General features: G+C 39.9%; 1 protein-coding gene across 1 annotated transcript; it reads left to right on the forward strand.

The window, feature by feature from the left end:
* The first annotated feature begins 16300 nt into the window (after positions 1-16300).
* On the forward strand, positions 16301-18601 carry LOC110722359 (probable serine/threonine-protein kinase At5g41260). Its single transcript, XM_021901635.1, has 5 exons — positions 16301-16516; positions 17125-17258; positions 17338-17443; positions 17673-17758; positions 18299-18601. Exons 2-5 carry the CDS (start codon positions 17151-17153, stop codon positions 18584-18586), a joined length of 588 nt encoding a protein of 195 aa, XP_021757327.1. The 5' UTR covers positions 16301-16516; positions 17125-17150; the 3' UTR covers positions 18587-18601.
* The last annotated feature ends 355 nt before the right edge of the window (positions 18602-18956 follow it).

Consider the following 18956-nt stretch of genomic DNA (forward strand, 5'->3'; position numbering starts at 1 on the left):
ATTGGGACATCCCCTATTTATAGGGAGGTAATTCCAAGGGAAGTCTCAAAAAAGAAAAAAAAAACTGTAAAAACTGTTGACTAATCAGCATGTGACATCTATCACAAGCGCCACGTGGCAAGCCACATCACCCCTGTGGGGGGCAAATGATTAGCGGATTTTTACCCTGCCACGTGGACTAATCAAGACCCTCCATGTGGACTAACCAGAGTCTCCCACGTGTCACTCCATGAAGAGTCCAAAGTAGACCAATCAGAGCACGACACGTGGCAGCCGGATTGTCAACTAGGAGAAGTGGCCTTCAACGGCCCAAACTCCAAGGAAACCCAGTCCATTCTAGGTTTACGTGACCTAGGACTGGGCACGCGCTTCGAGACCCTATAAAAGGGACATGTTTCCCACTCGGAAACACAGATTCAGAAATATACACAAAAAACTAAGCAATCATTTATTGCAGATACTCTCTTGTAATCCGAGATGGACTTTACTCTTTCGCACTTTACATCTTCCGAACACGTTCTAACTTGATCGTCGGAGGCAGAACTCTACCCAACCGGAGTCTCGGTCGTTTTGTGGGTACAGGCGTCCGGAGTCCAATCTTGGTGTTATAACTCTCCTGAGGGACACAGAAAACCCCAAAACATTGCAAATAACCCAGGCATCATACCAGGTCATCCACAATTTTTGAATGTGTATCGAAGGGTTGGTTATACAAGGTAAATAACCCAAACATGCCTGCCTTGCAAATCAACATCAAGACACCACCAATGCTCTCCCTCCTTCTCATCCACCTCTATCATAGACATAAAAACCTGACAAAACATTTTCATCAGACAATTTGCTACACTTCCACATCAAACTTAGACTAAAGAGAAACACAGAACTCCCGAACAATCACTCACCGCACGAATCTGGTCCAAACTACAGGCAAGGAATGCCTTCTCGTACTTCTTAGCCAAATGTTTATGGTCACCCTTTTTCTTCATAACAAACATCTAACCAAAAAGCAAAAAAAAAAAAATTCAGTTAACATTTATAAACCACAAATGATAAAAATACTCAAGACACTTACGGCATAGGTAGGGTCCAGAAGAATGCGCTTGTCATTTTCAGCATATTCGTGCACCCAAGTTTTAGTGTACAAAGAAGAAGCCATCCGAACGTATTGATCACCAACCCTAGCTTTGCCACAGACAACGCGGTAACAGTCCCGTTGCGTAGCATCCATGCCATTGCATTGAATTATTGAAGGCCTAGGACTACAACACCACAGCAAAAACAACAACAAAGTCACTACTACGAGAATAGGGGCAATTATTAGAATACAAAAAAAGCAAACTAAAGCTTTGGTTACTTACTAAAGGTCATTCTTATGGTCCTTCCAACCCCGGACAAAAGTAATAAGACGCTTATTACTCGGTGTTTGCACAATGGCACGGTTGGGATCATCAGCATTCAACCCCTCGCCCTGGTCAGCATTCAAACCCCTCGCCCTGGTCAGCCTCTCCAATGAACCCATTGGCCCCATCATTCACCGCATTCATATCTTTTTCCTCAAGACGTTCTTCAACAACTTTATTCTCCCGTGTTAAGCAACGCATTCATGGCATTGGTCCCAAGGTCTTCAAGATCGTTTTCTACAGGACTTCATTGACCTACTCTCCCTACTCTATTAACCTCCTTTGAAGTTTTCCCTGGGCTCTTGACATAAGGTGATTAAGTGGTATTTGGATCACCTTCCTTACCTCCCCCTTCTCCGACGACTTCTGCTGCCTTTGGGGTACAACCTGCTACAGCCTTCCCCACAATCCCCTCAACAAGGGATACAATCCTAGGGGTCAGATGTGCCATCACCTAGTACCATTCCAACAACATTAAAAATCATTAATATTAAATACACCAATGTATCTTAAAATAAACACAACAGGATTGAAGACTTCCTGGTCCGCCAAAGTATTGACAACAAAGTTGTTACTCATCCGGGAATTGTCTACTACCCCACTTGCACTTTCACCTTTTTCGTCCCTAGGAACGAGGGGATGTGGCTCAGCATACGCCACATCTATAGCCTGTAAGAATAATTTAAAAAGAAATTACTCTTTACAATTTGTTTCTAATGTAACAGAGATTGAATGGGCATCAAACAATAGCATAATGTAATTACCAGAAGCTTGCCATACTCATCTTCATTTTTGGACAACCTGTCCTCGAAAACTGCAGCCTTCACCTGATCCGTGCTCCACACCTTGAGCCTCGGGAACACACCCCACTTCAGTGGAATGCGGTCCAAATGATCTAGGTAGAAGATCTGAAATATCTAAACCAAGACATACATTAAATTGAGCAGTAACTTATTTGAGAGTAACTTATTTCATAGTGACTATTTGTGTATATAATCAAATACACAAGTAAGCAAACTTACAAGAACGAAAACAATACTACCACCACATCTAAACCTGAAACCATTTTTCTCAAACCTCCTTTGAAAACATAAAGATGTATCCTTCAACCAATCAAATGCAAAACTACACCAGTCATACTGATTAGCTTGAGTCACGAATGTCGAAGCAGGAACTAATGACACTGGGAGGTTAGACGAATTTGTTGTGGTACAAAGGATCTTCCCAAGTGACACTAGCAAGAACTCCGTCATAAATTCCTCCTCATCTTCCTCCGACTGAAGCTTCATCAAATTTCCTGAACTATCAACTGGACAAAGGGCTTTTGAAGCTTCCGCCAAAGATATAGTCTCCTTCTTCGGCCCGACACCATACCTATTGATAATCCTGTTCACCTTCTCTGAACTCTTGAAAACATTCCATGTCCACCCCTCTAGGAACCGGCCTTTTCACCATTGATATTCCAAGGACTGAATACACTTGATCAGACCCAACTGAAATAGAGGAAAACTGAAGTTAGCTTACTAAAAAACAAGGACATGATCGCTGCTTGCTTAACAAAATTATTCACAACAACAACAAAGAATTCATACATTCCCAACATTGTCAAAATGGGTCTTCAACAATTCACCCCTCTGACAGACCTTTTGTCCCTCAGATTTTTGTACCTTCCTCCTTTTGGATTCTCCTGCCTGACCTGCACCCATCTTTCTTCTCTTACTCTTACTCATAAAATACTGCTTCAACATATTCTCAATGACCCTGAGCTAGATTCAACATCATCTACGTACTCCGATTGTGTCGAACTAGAACCAGATTCCCATCACCGCTTTCCTCAACAATCATTTTCTGTTTAGGTAATCTATGATTGCTCTTTGACTTAACAGCAGGTGTAACAACTTAGAAATTCCTTTCCTTTAAAATACATATTTTGCCCTTTTTAAAATACGAAATAGGAAAATCTAAGACATTACCGCCACCGTGAAAACGGCTAAGGCAAATATCAAAGACACACAGTGGAAGACTATCTTTAAAACCATTCAAAACAACTCAACTTAAAAAGTCAAACCAAAAGGAGGTAAAGTCAAACAAAATCAACCTACAATTTGGAACCATCGTAGGCCCTTAAAACCAAACAATACTGAAAACCTTTGCGTTAGTCTCATGAGCACAATAAAATAAATAATATTCAAAGAAAATTAAACACATCATATTCCTATGGAAACTAAGCATAATTCACTCTTCACTCATGGCCATCATGAAAATGCTTCATCACCTAAAAAAGCTTCTCCCTACTTGTCCCTACTACTCGCCATTAGAAATGGGTCGTCGTAGGGCCAAGATAAAGACAATACTAAACAAACATACAACGCACAATCAGCAATGGTAAGTACATAAGCGTAATAAAAACACACAAACATGCTTTCATCCTATCATCACACGACTTACCTTGTTGCACCTGTTTACAAGCATACAACATACCAAACGACCAACCAATAAATAAACAAATTGCTTATTTAATTTGATTAAGCATCTAACGGGTTTCCCACCAAATCCCTGCCCCCAAACAAATTGAGGTAAACTACACCGGGAGCTAATTGGGTAGGTAAATATCACATGAAGTGATTGGATGTCCTGTGCATAAAATAAATAAAAAGGAAAATACAGCGTCCTGTACTCCTAGTATTATTCATGGTTAAATATAAATCCCCATAATTCCCCCATATGTTCATACTCAAGGTATATACGTTCCAAGAGTTTTGGGGCGTAATCTCTTTCACTTTACGTTGTTTACATATTATTATACTTGGTGATGGCTCTCAAACCATAACACAATCAAACATTATAATACATCGAAGCAATCAAACATACCAATTTTAATTCTTGAATAATTAGTGACCACATAACTTTAATGTTGAACCCTTTTTAAACTGCCTCGGTGTTAAATAACACCTTAAGCGCATAAAGTACCACAAATCCTATCCCTCGGTGTTTAGAACACCTTAAGTGCACTTAGGCACCAAAATATAATTTAATCCTCCTGTACATAGACACTTAAATAGCTCCTTCCTCATTCTTATAGAATTAATAAAAATTTTATGAACCATAATAAAATTTCCTTTTCATATTCCAAACCACATTAAACATTTAGTTTAATTAATCATGCTCCCTATCATGCCAACAATAAAAGTGTGGTTCGTAATCAACATGCCAACATAATTAATTCCAATCACAAATTCATCATAAATAATTCATACATCACAAATCATTCACCAACATCAATCATACAACAAATTCCAACCAACACCTATCATGATACTACTTGGAATTAATTTATCAAAGCCTAGCGTGCTTCTACATAAGTACGCAAACGTACCTTGAATATGATCTCAAAATCACCACGACTAAATAAAATCACTCACTTGGAAACCTCCTACAAACCAAAATTACAAAGAGGCATTAATACTTATTCCACACAAATTTCCAGCAATATATACACTCTTTAAATCACTCCTAAACCCTCTAAAAACAAGCTGAAATTTAATTTAAAACCCTTACTTCTATTCCTAATTAATGGGTAATTAAAAATCCTTTCAAGAAACATAATTATAGCTTATATATAAAAATTCCAGCTTTATTATTAAATCATCTAAAATTGTTGTAATTGTGTTTTAAAACACTTATTTCAATAATTTAAATTATCCATAAACAATTCCATCAATATACATAAACTTAGAAACCTAGGGTTAATAATTTGGGGCTTTTTAATTCAAAACCAAATCTGAAAATTTATATACATTATACTTATTACCAAACATCATAAAATCATCACAAAATCCAAAAACAATAATTAGATAAAGAGTAGATTTAATTAAAAATCAAAAAGAATATTTTTTTTGTTCAAACACCGGCGCACAGCACCACCACGACAGGCTGCTGCCGCTCCCGCCTGGTAGCTGCTGTTGCCGGCGATTGCTGGTGGTGGTGGCCGCCGGCCGGTGGGCAGCCGTGGTGGTCGCCGGCAGTGGTGGTGTGTGTGTAGGTGGTGATTGAAACAAAAATAAAATAAAGGGGAAGGGAAAAATTATGGGGAAAAGAAATTAAGAGAAGAGAGAAAGTTTACCTTTGGGCAAAGTTTGATTTTTGCTCATATGATGGGTATTTATACCCTCTCTCAAAAACACTCCTACTTAAAATTTCTTTACTACCCTTAATGATCTCTTTCCTAGTCAAACAGTATTTAGACATTCTTTAAAAACTCGTTGACTTTAAAATTTCCTTTAATAAAATAATATGCCCCAAAGTTTCCTTATCATGAAATAAAAATATTTTCAAGATTATTAAATAATTAAAAATAAACTTTTAAATAAAATAATTCTTTTTAAATTAATGAAGCACCATATATAATTCATTTTGAATTATTTAAATATTTAAGAAATACTTATTTAAATTAAAATACGTATAAAAATACGAGGTATTATAGTCTAGCCCCCATAAAAGATGTTTCGTCCCGAAACTTGGGTAACAAAATTTAAACTTTTTCCTCACTTTGTATAATATTGTTGTACTCTTTTGTCATACTTTTGACTTTAATGTCTCTTTGAAACAAAATTACTCGAAATAACCGTTAAAAATGTGCAAAAGCACAAAAATAACTGAAAATATAGGGAAAAAGCGCGAAATTCTACCGCATTCTACCCCCTTAAAGAAAACGAGTTACGTCCCCGTAACTCACCATACCTTCAACAACTCGGGATATTACTTTTTCATCTCATCCTCAGTTGCTTCTTCATACTCTTGATTAGACCATAGCACTTTAACAATCTTAACTTCCTTATTGTGTGTACTACGCACTTTACTATCAAGGATCTTGACATGTCTTTCTTCATAAGTTAAGCTTTGATCTAACTCAATGGTTTCTGGTTGTAGCACAGGTTACTTATCGGGGATATACCTTCTTAACTGAGATACATGAAATACGTCATGCACTTTACTTAGCTCCATAGGTAAGGCCAACCTATAAGCTACTTTGCCTATCCTTTGCAATACATCATATGGACTAATATACTTTAGGATAGGCTTTCCTTTCTTTCCAAATCTCATTACACCTTTCATTGGTGACACCTTTAATAATAATTTTTCACCAACCTCAAATTCTTCCTCTCTACGCTTCAAGTCCGCGTAGCTCTGTTGACAATCTTACGCCGCTTGAATCTTATCTTGAATCTCCCTTACCTTCTTAACTGTATCCTCGATCATTTGATGCCCTAAAATCATTGTTTTACTTATGTCCTTCCAACAGATCGGATTGCGACACTTCCTTCCATATAATGCCTCAAATGGAGCCATGCCAATGCTTACATGGTAGCTATTATTATAGGAAAATTCAATTAAGTCCAAGCTATCTTCCCATCCCCCTTAGAAATCTATAACACAAGCTCTCAACATGTCTTCCAAGTTTTGAATGGTTCTCTCAGTTTGCCCATCTGTGGCAGGGTGAAATGTTGTACTCATCTTAAGTGTTGTACCAAAGTTTTCCTGCACACTCTTCCAGAACCATGAAAGAAACCTAGAATCTTTGTCAGACACAATATCTTTTGGAACTCCATGAAATCTCACCACATTTTGATGTAAGCTTTTGCAAGTTGCTCCATCTTCCAGGTCTCCCTCATTGGTATAAACACTGTAGATTTTGTAAGTCTATCCACCACTACCCAAATGGTGTCATTTCCACTCTTTGACTTTGGGAGGCAAGTCACAAAGTCCACTGAAATACAATCCCATTTCCATCCAGGAATTTCTAATGATTGCACAGTTCCTTGCGGTCTTTTGTGTTCTATCTTCACTTTCTGACAAGTTAGACATTTTGCCGCAATTCCGCAACCTCATTTTTCATCCTGGGCCACCAATACATCTTTTTGAAAGGAATGGTGTCCTTCCAACAAGTGTATTATTCCGGTAGAGGGTTTAGAATTATTAGAAAGCTAATTCTTCAATAGGTCAAGTGATTGGAATGCCTAGGTGGAGGCCGCTTGCGATTAGTAATATTAATGTACAATTAATATTATAGCTTAATCTTGACTGAACCCTTCGGCTCGACCCAATCAAACAACCGACCCGAGACAACGAATCAATCTGAAGGATTTGATGAGTCGTCAGAGTTTTACGAACAAGGACGTCGGATATCGAGCTTAGAGCGTCGAGATCGAGCGTCGCAAGTCGAGTCGAATTTGGAATTTGACGAGACGTGAAATCAATCAAGTTACAAGTTCTAGCCTAGTCGTAGCCTCACATTGGCTTAACCATGTGGGTGCTAGGCTAGGCAAGACCTCTCGCAATGCTAGTCGCAAGCCTAGCATACAAGGTGTGCTAGGGGGATACGTGCTAGCTAGCCATCGAACTTCGCTAGGCATAGCCTAGCACTGCTCGCAAGCATCGCAACCTTGAGTGCTTGCTAGCGTGCTGGCGCTTAGCAATTGCAGCTACGCACCGAGCTTGAGCATCGCACAGCACAGCACATAGCATCGCAAGCAATGCGTGTGTGCAAGGTTGTGTGTGCTAGCTAGACAAGCATCGCATCGCAAGGCTAGGGCTGCTAGCTGCCACATTGCTAGCAGCAGTATCGCATAGCACCACGCACCAGCCACCAGCGTGCTAGGCATGCTGGGTTGTGCGTGTGCCTCGCATAGCAGCGCCCAGCACCACGCATCAAGCAGCAGCGAAGCATTGGGTGCTGGCTGGCTGCGCATGTATGCGGGCTGTATGAGTGAGTGCTGGTTGGCTGGCCAGGCTGCCTAGCCTTGGTGTTAGGCGCCAGCTGGCAGCCTTGGCAGCCATGGCAGGCTGCCAGCCAGCCACTTGGAGGGGAGGGCCAGTTTTGCTTGTGGGGACCAAGGGATGGAGCTTTGCCTTGGGGAGCGAGCTATGGTCACCCCCCTTGGAAATGGTCCTCACCTAATCTCTCATCCTCCTTATGCCACTTGTAACTCATTAATTGAATTGCAATTTTATTTTTTGTTTTTAAATAAAATAAAATGGGAAAATTGTAAATCTCCCACATTGATTGTGAATGGGAAATCAAGGTTCATTTCCCTATAAATATATACCAAGGTTTTGGGATATGGGAAGAACACTTGAGTGGAACTAAAAAGGCATCTCCTTAGAAAAGTGAGAAAACCTTAAGTTCATAAAACTCTAGTTTTTATTGGTCGGGTCCCAACTAACCTTCGGGACTTGGACTGTTCGGGTCGGGTTTGTGGGTACGAGCCGTTGGAGACCTTCGCATATGCGGGGTTCAAGTTTTGAAGTAAGAGCTCGGGATTCGAGCGAAGCACGCGCCAAGAGTAAGAATATCTTTTCCTTCTCTCTCTTAATTGTAGTTTAATTTGTGATTGCATGCTTAGTTGCTTTAATTAGTGTGCGGGTCTTGGATGGGTTTCTTCTTCCGCGTATAGTCGGACTCTAAGGAAACCAACACTTTTTCAGGTCTTTATATAGATTGTCCCCTCCTGGGTGTACTGAATACGGTGTATTGTGGCCTTGTTCCATCAACCTTCTCTTTACCTCACAATTTTTGTGGTAAACACCAACGACCCTTGTACCTAACTCCCATCTTCATGAATTTTAAAGTCGGTAGCTCTTCCTTGCTTTATTTTCTCACGAATCCTATCCAACATTACATCTTCTGCTTGATTTTCCCTTATTTCATTAAATATTGTTGGTTGAATACTTAGGTTCGCAAGTATGCCTGCTGGCACTCCCCATTCTACCACTTCTAGATTCATTTTCCTCATTTCTCTACATAACTCATCAGCCACTATCAACGTATTCAGCCCATGACTGGTTTTACGACTTTGAGCATCTGCGACTACATTTGCTTTCCCTTCCTAATATTGTATGTCTAAGTCATAATCTGTCGTATATTTTAAACATCTCCTTTGGCGTGAGTTTAAATTCCTTTGAGTGAAAATGTATTTTAAACTCTTATGGGTTGTGTAAATCCTACATCTCACTCCATACAAGTAGTGCCTCCAAATCTTTAGCACAAAAATTATTGCAGCTAGTTCTAAGTCATGAGTAGGGTATTTTACTTCATGAATCTTTAACTGTCTTGATGTATACGCAATCACCTTCCCATTTTGCTTAAGTACACACCCTAGACCATTATTGGATGCGTCACTATATACATCATAAATTCCACTATCGTCTGGCAGTGTAAGCACTGGCACTGTGATAAGCTTTTGTTTCAAGAGTGGGAATGCTTCCTCACACTTGTCATCCCATTCAAAGTTTTTGTCCCTCTTCATTAGAGAGGTCATAGGTTTAGCAATCTTCGAGAAATCTTTCACAAAACGCCTATAATACCCCGCTAAACCTAGGAAACTCCTAACGTCAGACACTGTTTTTGGTGTAGGCCAACCTTTCAATGCCTCGATCTTTGCTGGATCTACTTCTACCCCGTATTTGTACACAACATGACCTAGAAACACCAATTTCTCCAACCAAAACTCACACTTAAAGAACTTTGCGTAAAGCTTGTTTTCCCTTAGTGTTTGCAGAATTGCCCTAAGATGTTCTACATGTTCTTCTTTACTCTTCGAATACACCAGTATATAATCTATGAACATTACCACAAACTTGTCCATAAATGGATAAAACACCCTATTCATCAAGTCTATAAAGATTGTTGGAGCATTCGTCAATCCAAATGGCATTACTATGAACTCATAATGTCCATACCTTGTTCTAAATGCAGTCTTGGGAATATCTTCATCTATAATCCTAAGTTGATGGTAAACAGACCTTAAATCAATCTTAGAAAACACAGTTGCGCCTCTCAACTGGCCAAATAGGTCATCAATCCTTGTTAATGGGTACTTGTTCTTTATGGTGACCTTATTTAACTCCCTATAGTCAATACATAACCTCATACTTCCATATTTCTTCTTCACAAATAACATTGGCGCTCCCCAAGGTGATGCACTTGGTCTTATGTATCCCTTTTCTAACAAATTCTGCAATTGTTCCTTTAACTCACTCATCTCTGTAGGTGTCATTCGATATGGTGCTTTGGAGATTGGTGTTGTTCCCGGAACTAGTTCTATTGTAAAATCAATTGCCCTTTTGGGTGGCATTCAAGGGATCTCTTCTAGAAACACATCCAAAAACTCATTCACTCCTTTTACATCCTCAAGCTTAGTTGTCTCTTCATGTTCCACATTCCTCACACTACAAAAATACACTGGATGCCTCTTCTTAATATACTTTGCCAATTTTAGCACATATATGATTCTTGGGCACTTGGTTTCACCATGCATCCAATATGTCACCATCTCATTATCAGCTGTACTCATTTTTACTTTCTGTGATCGACAACTAATCTCTGCATTGTACTTGTTTAACCAATTCATTCCCAAAATGACATCAAAGTCACTCAACCCAAACTCAATGAGATCTGACAAAAACACTTTTCCTTCGATTTCTAAAGGTACATTTTTAAAGGTCTCGTTACACTTTACTACCCCACTCGTAGGAATAACTATAGGCAAATCTACCTCATTTACGGTTTTCAAACAGTTTGACAATTTTGAAACAATGGCCTTTGAAATGTAAGAAAAAGTTGCACCTAAATCAAACAAGACTTTAAAAGGAATAGAGTTAATAGAAAAGGTATTAGTGATGACATCTTTCGTGGAATCAGCCTCATGCCTACTCATTACATTCAACATTCCTGCAGCTCCACATTTCTACTGGATATTCCCATTATTATTGTTGGTTTTCCCCAGATTCTGCTTTGCCCCCTTGTTCCCAGAATAGTTGTTGCTTCCCTGAAAGTTCCTTTGAGCCCCAACTTGATTATTGCCCTGTTTGTTTCGATTGGAATCCTTGGAGAAACATTCATACTCCTTGTGTCCTAACTTGTTGCAAGCACGACATGTAACCAAATTTCCATCACAATCCTTACCAGGGTGATCGTTCTTACACCTCTTGCAATAGAAATGCCTTGCTCCCTTGTTATTTCCCTGGATAGAGTTCTTAGCTCCACCATTAATTCGTCTTCCGTGACGATTGTTGCCTTGGAAATTATTGTTGTTGTGGAAGTTATTGTTATTATGGTGGTACTTCTGTTTCTTGAAGTTGTTCTGGTTACCTTGTGGGTTTCCAGAGTTTTGTCCCACCTCTTTTCTCTTTTCCTTTCCTTCCACTTCAGCTATCTCTTTCCTTTTCTTTAATTCTAAGGCATATAGGTGTGCAACTCTCCCATATACTTCATCCAAGGTTTCAAATACTTTCCCACACAGCTTAAACTGCAAATCAGTAGTCAGTCCACTCTCAAACTTCCTAGCCTTAGACTTTTCTGTAGAAACGGACTCTTTAGCAAATCATGACAACTCAATAAACTTGGTGTAGTATTCAGTGACTGACATATTCCCCATTGCAAGGTTAGAAAATTCCTCAGCTTTTTGTTTCTGTAAGAAGCTAGGGTAAAACTTGTCCCTAACCTTCTCTTGAAACATAGTCCAATTGAATCTAGGTAGTGCCTTAATGGTAGCTTCATTTTGCTACCACCAAAGGTTAGCTTCACCCTCTGAGGTAATAGGTAGCACAACCTACTTTTGAGTTCTCTAGACACCCTACTGCCCCAAAAATTTTCTCAAAGTCCCTCAACCAGTTTTCTAGTACAGTTGGATCAGGCACTCCTTGATAAGTTGGTGGCTTCCTTTGCGCCACCTTCTTAAATAGCTCTCCCTCAGCATCTACATTATTGGTTGAGTTCCTTACTAATTGTTGGGCAACAGCTTCCAACTGCCTCACAACTTCACTCAGCTCTCCGCCAACATCATTGTTGTTAACACTCCCTCCTGCCATCTTTCTTCACCTGAATAAAAACAAAGGGGGTCTTTAATAATTACGGTCTTGGCTAGCTCTCAAGTTAGACACCCATCTAACTAGTTAATACCCTTGAAGCATACACATTAAATTTTGAGCTAGCAAATTGGGATTACAAAAGTTAAAAATTCCCAAAATTTGCAGCTTTGTCAATCAAATATTGATTGCTAACCAACCACACACATAATAAAACATCACATTAATAAATAAAAATAATTCCCATGGATTCCCAGAGTTTAGAAATGCATCATTGGAATATTTTTGAGTAAGAAATGGCTTATTGGAGTTGTTTTGGGTAAAAATACCCAAGGCCACGTGGCCCAAGATAATGGTGACACGTGTCACCTAAAGAGAGGTTCACATGAACCAATCCTCTGCTAACATGTGGCATCCCCAATCATTGGGAAAAAAGGCGGCCTTCCTGGCCCAATTCCCAAGATAGCCCATCATTCCTAGGTTTCCGTAACCTAGGAATGACGACGCGCACCCCAAGACCCTATAAACAGGGAGATGTTCCCACCTGGCGACACATTCAGAAATATTCACCAAACAGCGTAATTATTAATTGCAGATATTACTCCTGATCTCTGAATCCGAGAAGATACTGTACTTTCCGCACTCTTTACATCTTCATACACGTTCTAACTTGATCGTCGGAGGCGGAACTCCAACCAACCGGAGTCTCCGTTGTTTTGCAGGTACAAGCGCTCGAAATCCAGTCTTGGTGTTGTAACTCTCTCGAGGGACAAAGAAAACCCCAAAACATTTGGCGCCGTCTGTGGGGAAAGTACTTCTAAGATGGCTTCACATGAGTCTGTACCACCTCCTTATGAGAAACGGCCTACAGCCGACTTTGAGGTCTATACAGACCAAGACAATGGTGACGACATCGCTGTCGAAACCTATGTGGCCCCAGACGAGTCACTTAGAACCAGGCACACCTGTCCCATGGAAACAAGGGAACGAAGCAAAGATCAAGCTAGTCCAAACGAGCCAATTGGACAGCCGTCTGGACAACCCAAGGTGGCAAAAGATGCAGCCCTAGTTACTAGAGATGAACTCATGAAATTCATGACAAGTTTCAAAGGGGAAATCAAGGACCTAATCATGAAGGAGACGGTTGGCTCCAGCAAAGGTCAGTCGGCAAAGAAGAAAAAGCCAGTCAAGGACCGAGTGCCTACTCAGCATCTCAAACCAAAGGATGAGAACCGGCCCTTGATTGATCTGTCTAAGATCCGATTCCCTGAAACAGGGAAGAGGAAGGCATCCGACATGTTTAGCCGGATGGATCAAAGAAGACTTATTCTGACGCCTGGATATTAATCCAGCAGAAGAAAAGTCAGCAACTTCTGAGTCGGCCCACCGTCAACTTACCCAGACAGCTCTCAGAATAGCTCAATGAGGTATTCGCAATCAAACCGAGAGGGTCAGTCAGGCGGCCTATCCGTCCACTCTGGCCCTCAGATAATCCATACGGCTTCGTATGTGCCTCAGCAGCAATGCATGCCGTATGGACAAGCATACATGCAGACGGCTCTCTTTAGGGGTCAGGCGGCCCAAAATGTCCAACCTTTTGACCGGCAGCTTCGTCTGCTCAAACTTGGGGAACAGCATTCTGCGTTCTCCAAGAAGATAACCAAGGCGGCCCAACCGGCCAAGGTTAAAAATGTGTTGGTAGGTACTTATGATGGTACCACCAACCCTAAAGATCACCTGATGGCCTACACCAATCTCATGTACTTACAGGGGTTGGATGATGCCACCTGGTGCCGATGCTTCCCTGCTACATTGAAGAGCATTGCCCCAATGATGGTTTGGTAACTTGCCAGCCAACTGCATCAATAGCATCAAGACGCTTGCGTACTTGTTTGCTTCTAACCTCTCTATGAACATCCCAGCTAAGAAAACAAGTCTAGACTTAGGTGCCATACAGCAGGGAGATAGAGAAGGGCTAAGGTCTTACATCAGACGGTTCAATCTAATGAGAATTCTGATTCAAGAGCTGTCTGACAAAGTGGCTTACTTAGACTTCTTCAAAGGTCTAAAAGACGGATCGACCTTTAAGTTCGATCCCGTCAGGAAGAGGGTTGATACCCTCCAAGAAGCCCTGATGGAGGCGGAAGTCTATATACAAGCGACTGAGCTTTGTGCCATCAATAAGCATTCAGACCCTAAAAAGTCTGACAGAAAAGAAAGTCAATCTGCTCAGCCGGCTAAAAAAAAGAGAGCAAGAAGAGAAAGGAAGTGTGGGTGGCAGATGACTCTGAGCAGCCATCCCAGAAAAAGAAGAAGGAAAAAGAGTTTAAACCGTATGTTCCCAAGTACGAGTTTAACAAGGACTACTACTCCATCCTCATAAAGAGGAAATAGCGGGTGACTATTGACAAACCGGCTGCAATGAAGGGTTCCGTAAAAAATCAAAACAAGAATAGATACGGTCATTTCCATGAGGACATAGGCCATGACACTAACAACTGTTATAGCCTCAAACGGTTGTTGGACCGTCTGGCTGATAAAAGGGTGCTGAAGTCCTACATTTTGAAGTCCAAGGTGACCCTAAAAACAAATAATGGACAGCCGTCCAAAGAGGCAACCCAACTTGCTATTAGCTTAGACACTGATGAACAGCCGATCTATACAATAGCAGGCGGCTTTCCTGGAGGGGGTCCAACCATCCGGGGCACCTAAGACTTACATCAGGCGGTTGGATATCAACTCGGTTGATGAGGGTCAGGCATCAAAAGACACTAATCCTGAGGTCATTATCACTGAGAAAGACAGGGGCAAGGTCAGGCGGTCGCATGATGACCCCATAGTCATTGAATGCAAGGTGGCCAACCAAAGAGTAGGTCGGATCCTTATCGACACCAGGAGCTCGTCAGAACTTACAGCTACAAGTGCTTGTCAAAGCTCAAGTACAAGCCTAGCAGTATGCAAAAAGTTTCTCACCCCTTAGTTGGTTTTGGGGGTGGAGTAATGCATCCGGTGGGGAGGATTGACCTACCCATCCGACTTGGGGAGAAGGGGGAAGGACGCCACATGGTCGTCAAGTTCTTGGTTGTTGAAGAGTTGACCGCCTACAATCAGATATTGGGTCGTCCAACCCTCAATGAATCCAAGGTTGTTATTATCCCATCCCTCATGCTCCTAAAATTTGAGAAGGATCACTAGTAGAAAAAATGAAATAGGCACCCCCCCCCTTTAGCACCGGTTCTTGAAAGTCGGTGCCAAAAGAAATGGGCAGGATTGAAAAAATCAGTGTTGGCACCGGTTCCAACCAAAACCGGTGCCAATCATTTAATTAGCACCGGTTCAAACCGATGCCCACTTATTAAAAAATTATTAAAAAAATAATCGGGCTCCATCTTTTCTTTCTTTCCCCCCGTTTTTTCCATCTTCTGTTTTCCCTCTAGTTTTCGCCTTCTCTTCCACCATCCCGAATTTTCACCTTCTCCATTGAAGTGGTTTACGAGCTTTCTCACTCCATTGAAGCAGCACCTCCTTCTCTCTCCGTATCTCTGGCCTCCATTGAACTCGTGCTCTATATTCTCCATTGAAGCCGATTCTGAGCTTTCTCACCTCCATTGATGCAGCTTCGAGGTAATGTGGTCTTCTTAATCTACTGAATTCCTTCGCAATCTAGGGTTTGTCGTTGATTTGGTTTTCAATTTTGTAATTTTAGGGTTCATGTTTTAGGGTTCTGGTTTTATTTCTGACCTCCATTGAAGCAGCTTCGAGGTAATGTGGTCTTCTTAATCTACTGAATTCCTTCGCAATCTAGGGTTTGTCGTTGATTTGGTTTTCAATTTTGTAATTTTAGGGTTCTGGTTTTATTTCTATTTTTTTTAAATTAGTTTCAATTAATTAACCATAAACCCTAAGTTTTTTAATTTTAATATTTTTTATTCGATCATTTGTAGGAATTGTAGATCTAGTTTGTTTACTCCTCAAAAAAGAGTCCAAATTCAAAGGTTAGTGGCTATTTTTTCCAATGCTCTTATGGTTTTATATGTGTTAGTTATTAGTAGCAAAAATGGTACAAAATGATCTTATAGTTGGTTGTTTGATTGGATTTTGATATAAAATGTAGGAGGAAGCAAGAGCAGTAGGGCTGCTGAGAAGTGAGAAAATGGCAAATTTAGTTGGGTGTTGTTGTGAGGGTGATGAGAGATTGCTAGTTGCTGAGTTCATGCCCAATGAAACACTTTCTAAGCATCTCTTTCACTGTGATTATCATCTAAATTCATAACTTTCTTGTTTAAGATTGAAATGTTGTGACCTTGACTATGCATTTGTTATTTTTCTATCAAAGGGACTTTGTATGTGTCGTGTTGAATTAGGCATTGCTTTTGTGTTTTCGATATGTAATAATCAATGTGGTATGATTACCATGGTACGTTTCTTGAAGATGCTAGAGTTTATGCCTATTATTAATTTTCGAGAAAGTATAATGTTTCCGACAAGGGGAAACAAGTTCTATCTAAATTGTTTGTGCCGAGTTAGCAACAGTCAATGTACAACCAGTGTATTCTTAGTAAAGGGTTGCACCACATCATTGGTGTAATCTTCTTAGGACTCTCAAATAGACAAGGAGAACTTTGGGCAATGTCGATATAATCATATATTTTTTTCAGGTTTTTTTAACTGATTAAGATTGGTTTTGGTACGTTTGTGCACATTAGTTTTACAACGTTCATTATGAGACTTAAATGGTTAGGAAAGCTCGTTTGCAGATAGAGTTTCCATGAAGTTGACTTTGATTCATGGATGAAGTTGTTGTGTTGATGGTGCTATTGTATTTTGGTTTAAGTTTCAAATTTTTTATTTACTTCAGGGGAAAATTAGCCTTTGAAATGGGCTATGAGGTTGAGAGTGGCATTGTGTTTAGCACAAGCCTTGGAATATTGTAGCAGTAAAGGAAGATCATTGTACCACGACCTTAATGCTTATAGAGTTCTATTTGACCAGGTACAATTGAACTTGTATTTTTGCTCTTGTCTCTATCCTTTTCTCCATATACTTTATGTCGTGACTCTGCTTTTGACAGGATGGTAATCCCAGGCTCTCTTGCTTTGGCCTCATGAAAAACAGCCGAGATGGCAAAAGCTATAGTACAAATTTGGCTTTCACTCCTCCTGAGTACATGAGGACAGGTACCTGGCCCTTCCTAAATGATTCATTTTGCCTTAATATAGACTATGCTGAATGGTATACATGACAATATTGACTTGTCCTGATCTCCTTGCTGATTGCATATTCAATGATGAAGGTCTTTCTCTAGTTATGTGTGCAGAGAACGTTATAAAGTTGTTGCAATGGAGGTGCTAATTTCTGAAAACATGCTTTCTCTAGGAAGCTAATGCCCTGCTTTCTAATTGGCAGGTCGAATTTCTCCAGAGAGCGTGATCTACAGTTTTGGCACCTTACTACTTGACCTGCTCAGTGGGAAACATATACCGCCAAGCCATGTAAACTTTAAATTTTCATACAACTTTCAATGTGTTATGTCATGTTTTACCCTCTTAATGCTTCATTAACCTCTATATTCAGTGTGCTACTCCAGTAACTCCACTTGAACTAGAAAGAAACAAGCATCTAAGAATCCTTGAGAACTCATATATTAGTATCCAAATATCCTTAAGATTTGGTTTTTATTAGACACATCAAAATTCTTTCATGAAAGAATTATAGGGCTAAATTGTAAGTCCTCTTATTAGAGCTGGCTTAGCTTTTTACATTCCCATGAATGATTTAAAGTTTGCAATACTTTAGAAATCGGATTTGGATATTAAGTTTTGTCAAACTACGAAACATGTTAAGTATCATATCACGCTCTCCACCCTTCCAATTACCCCTCTGTCCCAAAAAAGTATATATCTTGTAAACTCTTTAGCTCACTTTGGCTCTCTAATTGCCTTAGGTCTTGGCACACCAATCTAAATGGTTATCAGATGTTTTGGGAACACAATACAAAAGATTTTAACTCAGAATTCTCTTGATTTTCCCAGGCACTTGATCTCATACGTGAAAAAAACTTTTCGATGTTGATCGACTCTAATTTAGAGGGCCATTTTTCAAATGATGATGGTGCTGAATTAGTACGATTAGCATCACGTTGCTTGCAGTATGAAGCTCATGACAGGCCTAATGCCAGATCTCTTGTGACAGCTCTTACTCCACTTCAGAAAGAAACTGAGGTGAGCCTAATTTTAATTCCTCTCCTGAGACATTTGTTTTTTTTTTATTTAATGCACTGGATAAATTTCTTACCTTTACAAGCCAAACACCTTGTTTGAGAGATTAATGCTTGAGAAGATACATCATCTTTAGCAAAAAATGCCTTGACAAACAGCTTTAGCCTATCTGTCGCGTTCTCTACAAATAATTTGCTATTTTTTGTCCCCTGTATTACATATATAAACACACTTCTCTTAGTATAATTACCATATATACACAATTATATTACAAGGGATAAAAAAAAAGGATTAAATTGCTACTACTATTGTTAGTATAATTAATTAGCAACAAGTATCATGAACTTCATCTGTAAAATAAGTAACTTTGTGATGAATGAGTATATTTACCTGGGTGGAAGCAAGGTGAGGGTAAGGAAGCAATAGATGCTTAGAAAGTGTTTCATTGGGCATGAACTTAGCAACTAGCAAT

This window comes from Chenopodium quinoa, unplaced genomic scaffold (genome assembly GCF_001683475.1).
Source record: "Chenopodium quinoa cultivar QQ74 unplaced genomic scaffold, ASM168347v1, whole genome shotgun sequence".
Classification (NCBI taxonomy): Eukaryota; Viridiplantae; Streptophyta; class Magnoliopsida; order Caryophyllales; family Amaranthaceae; genus Chenopodium; species Chenopodium quinoa.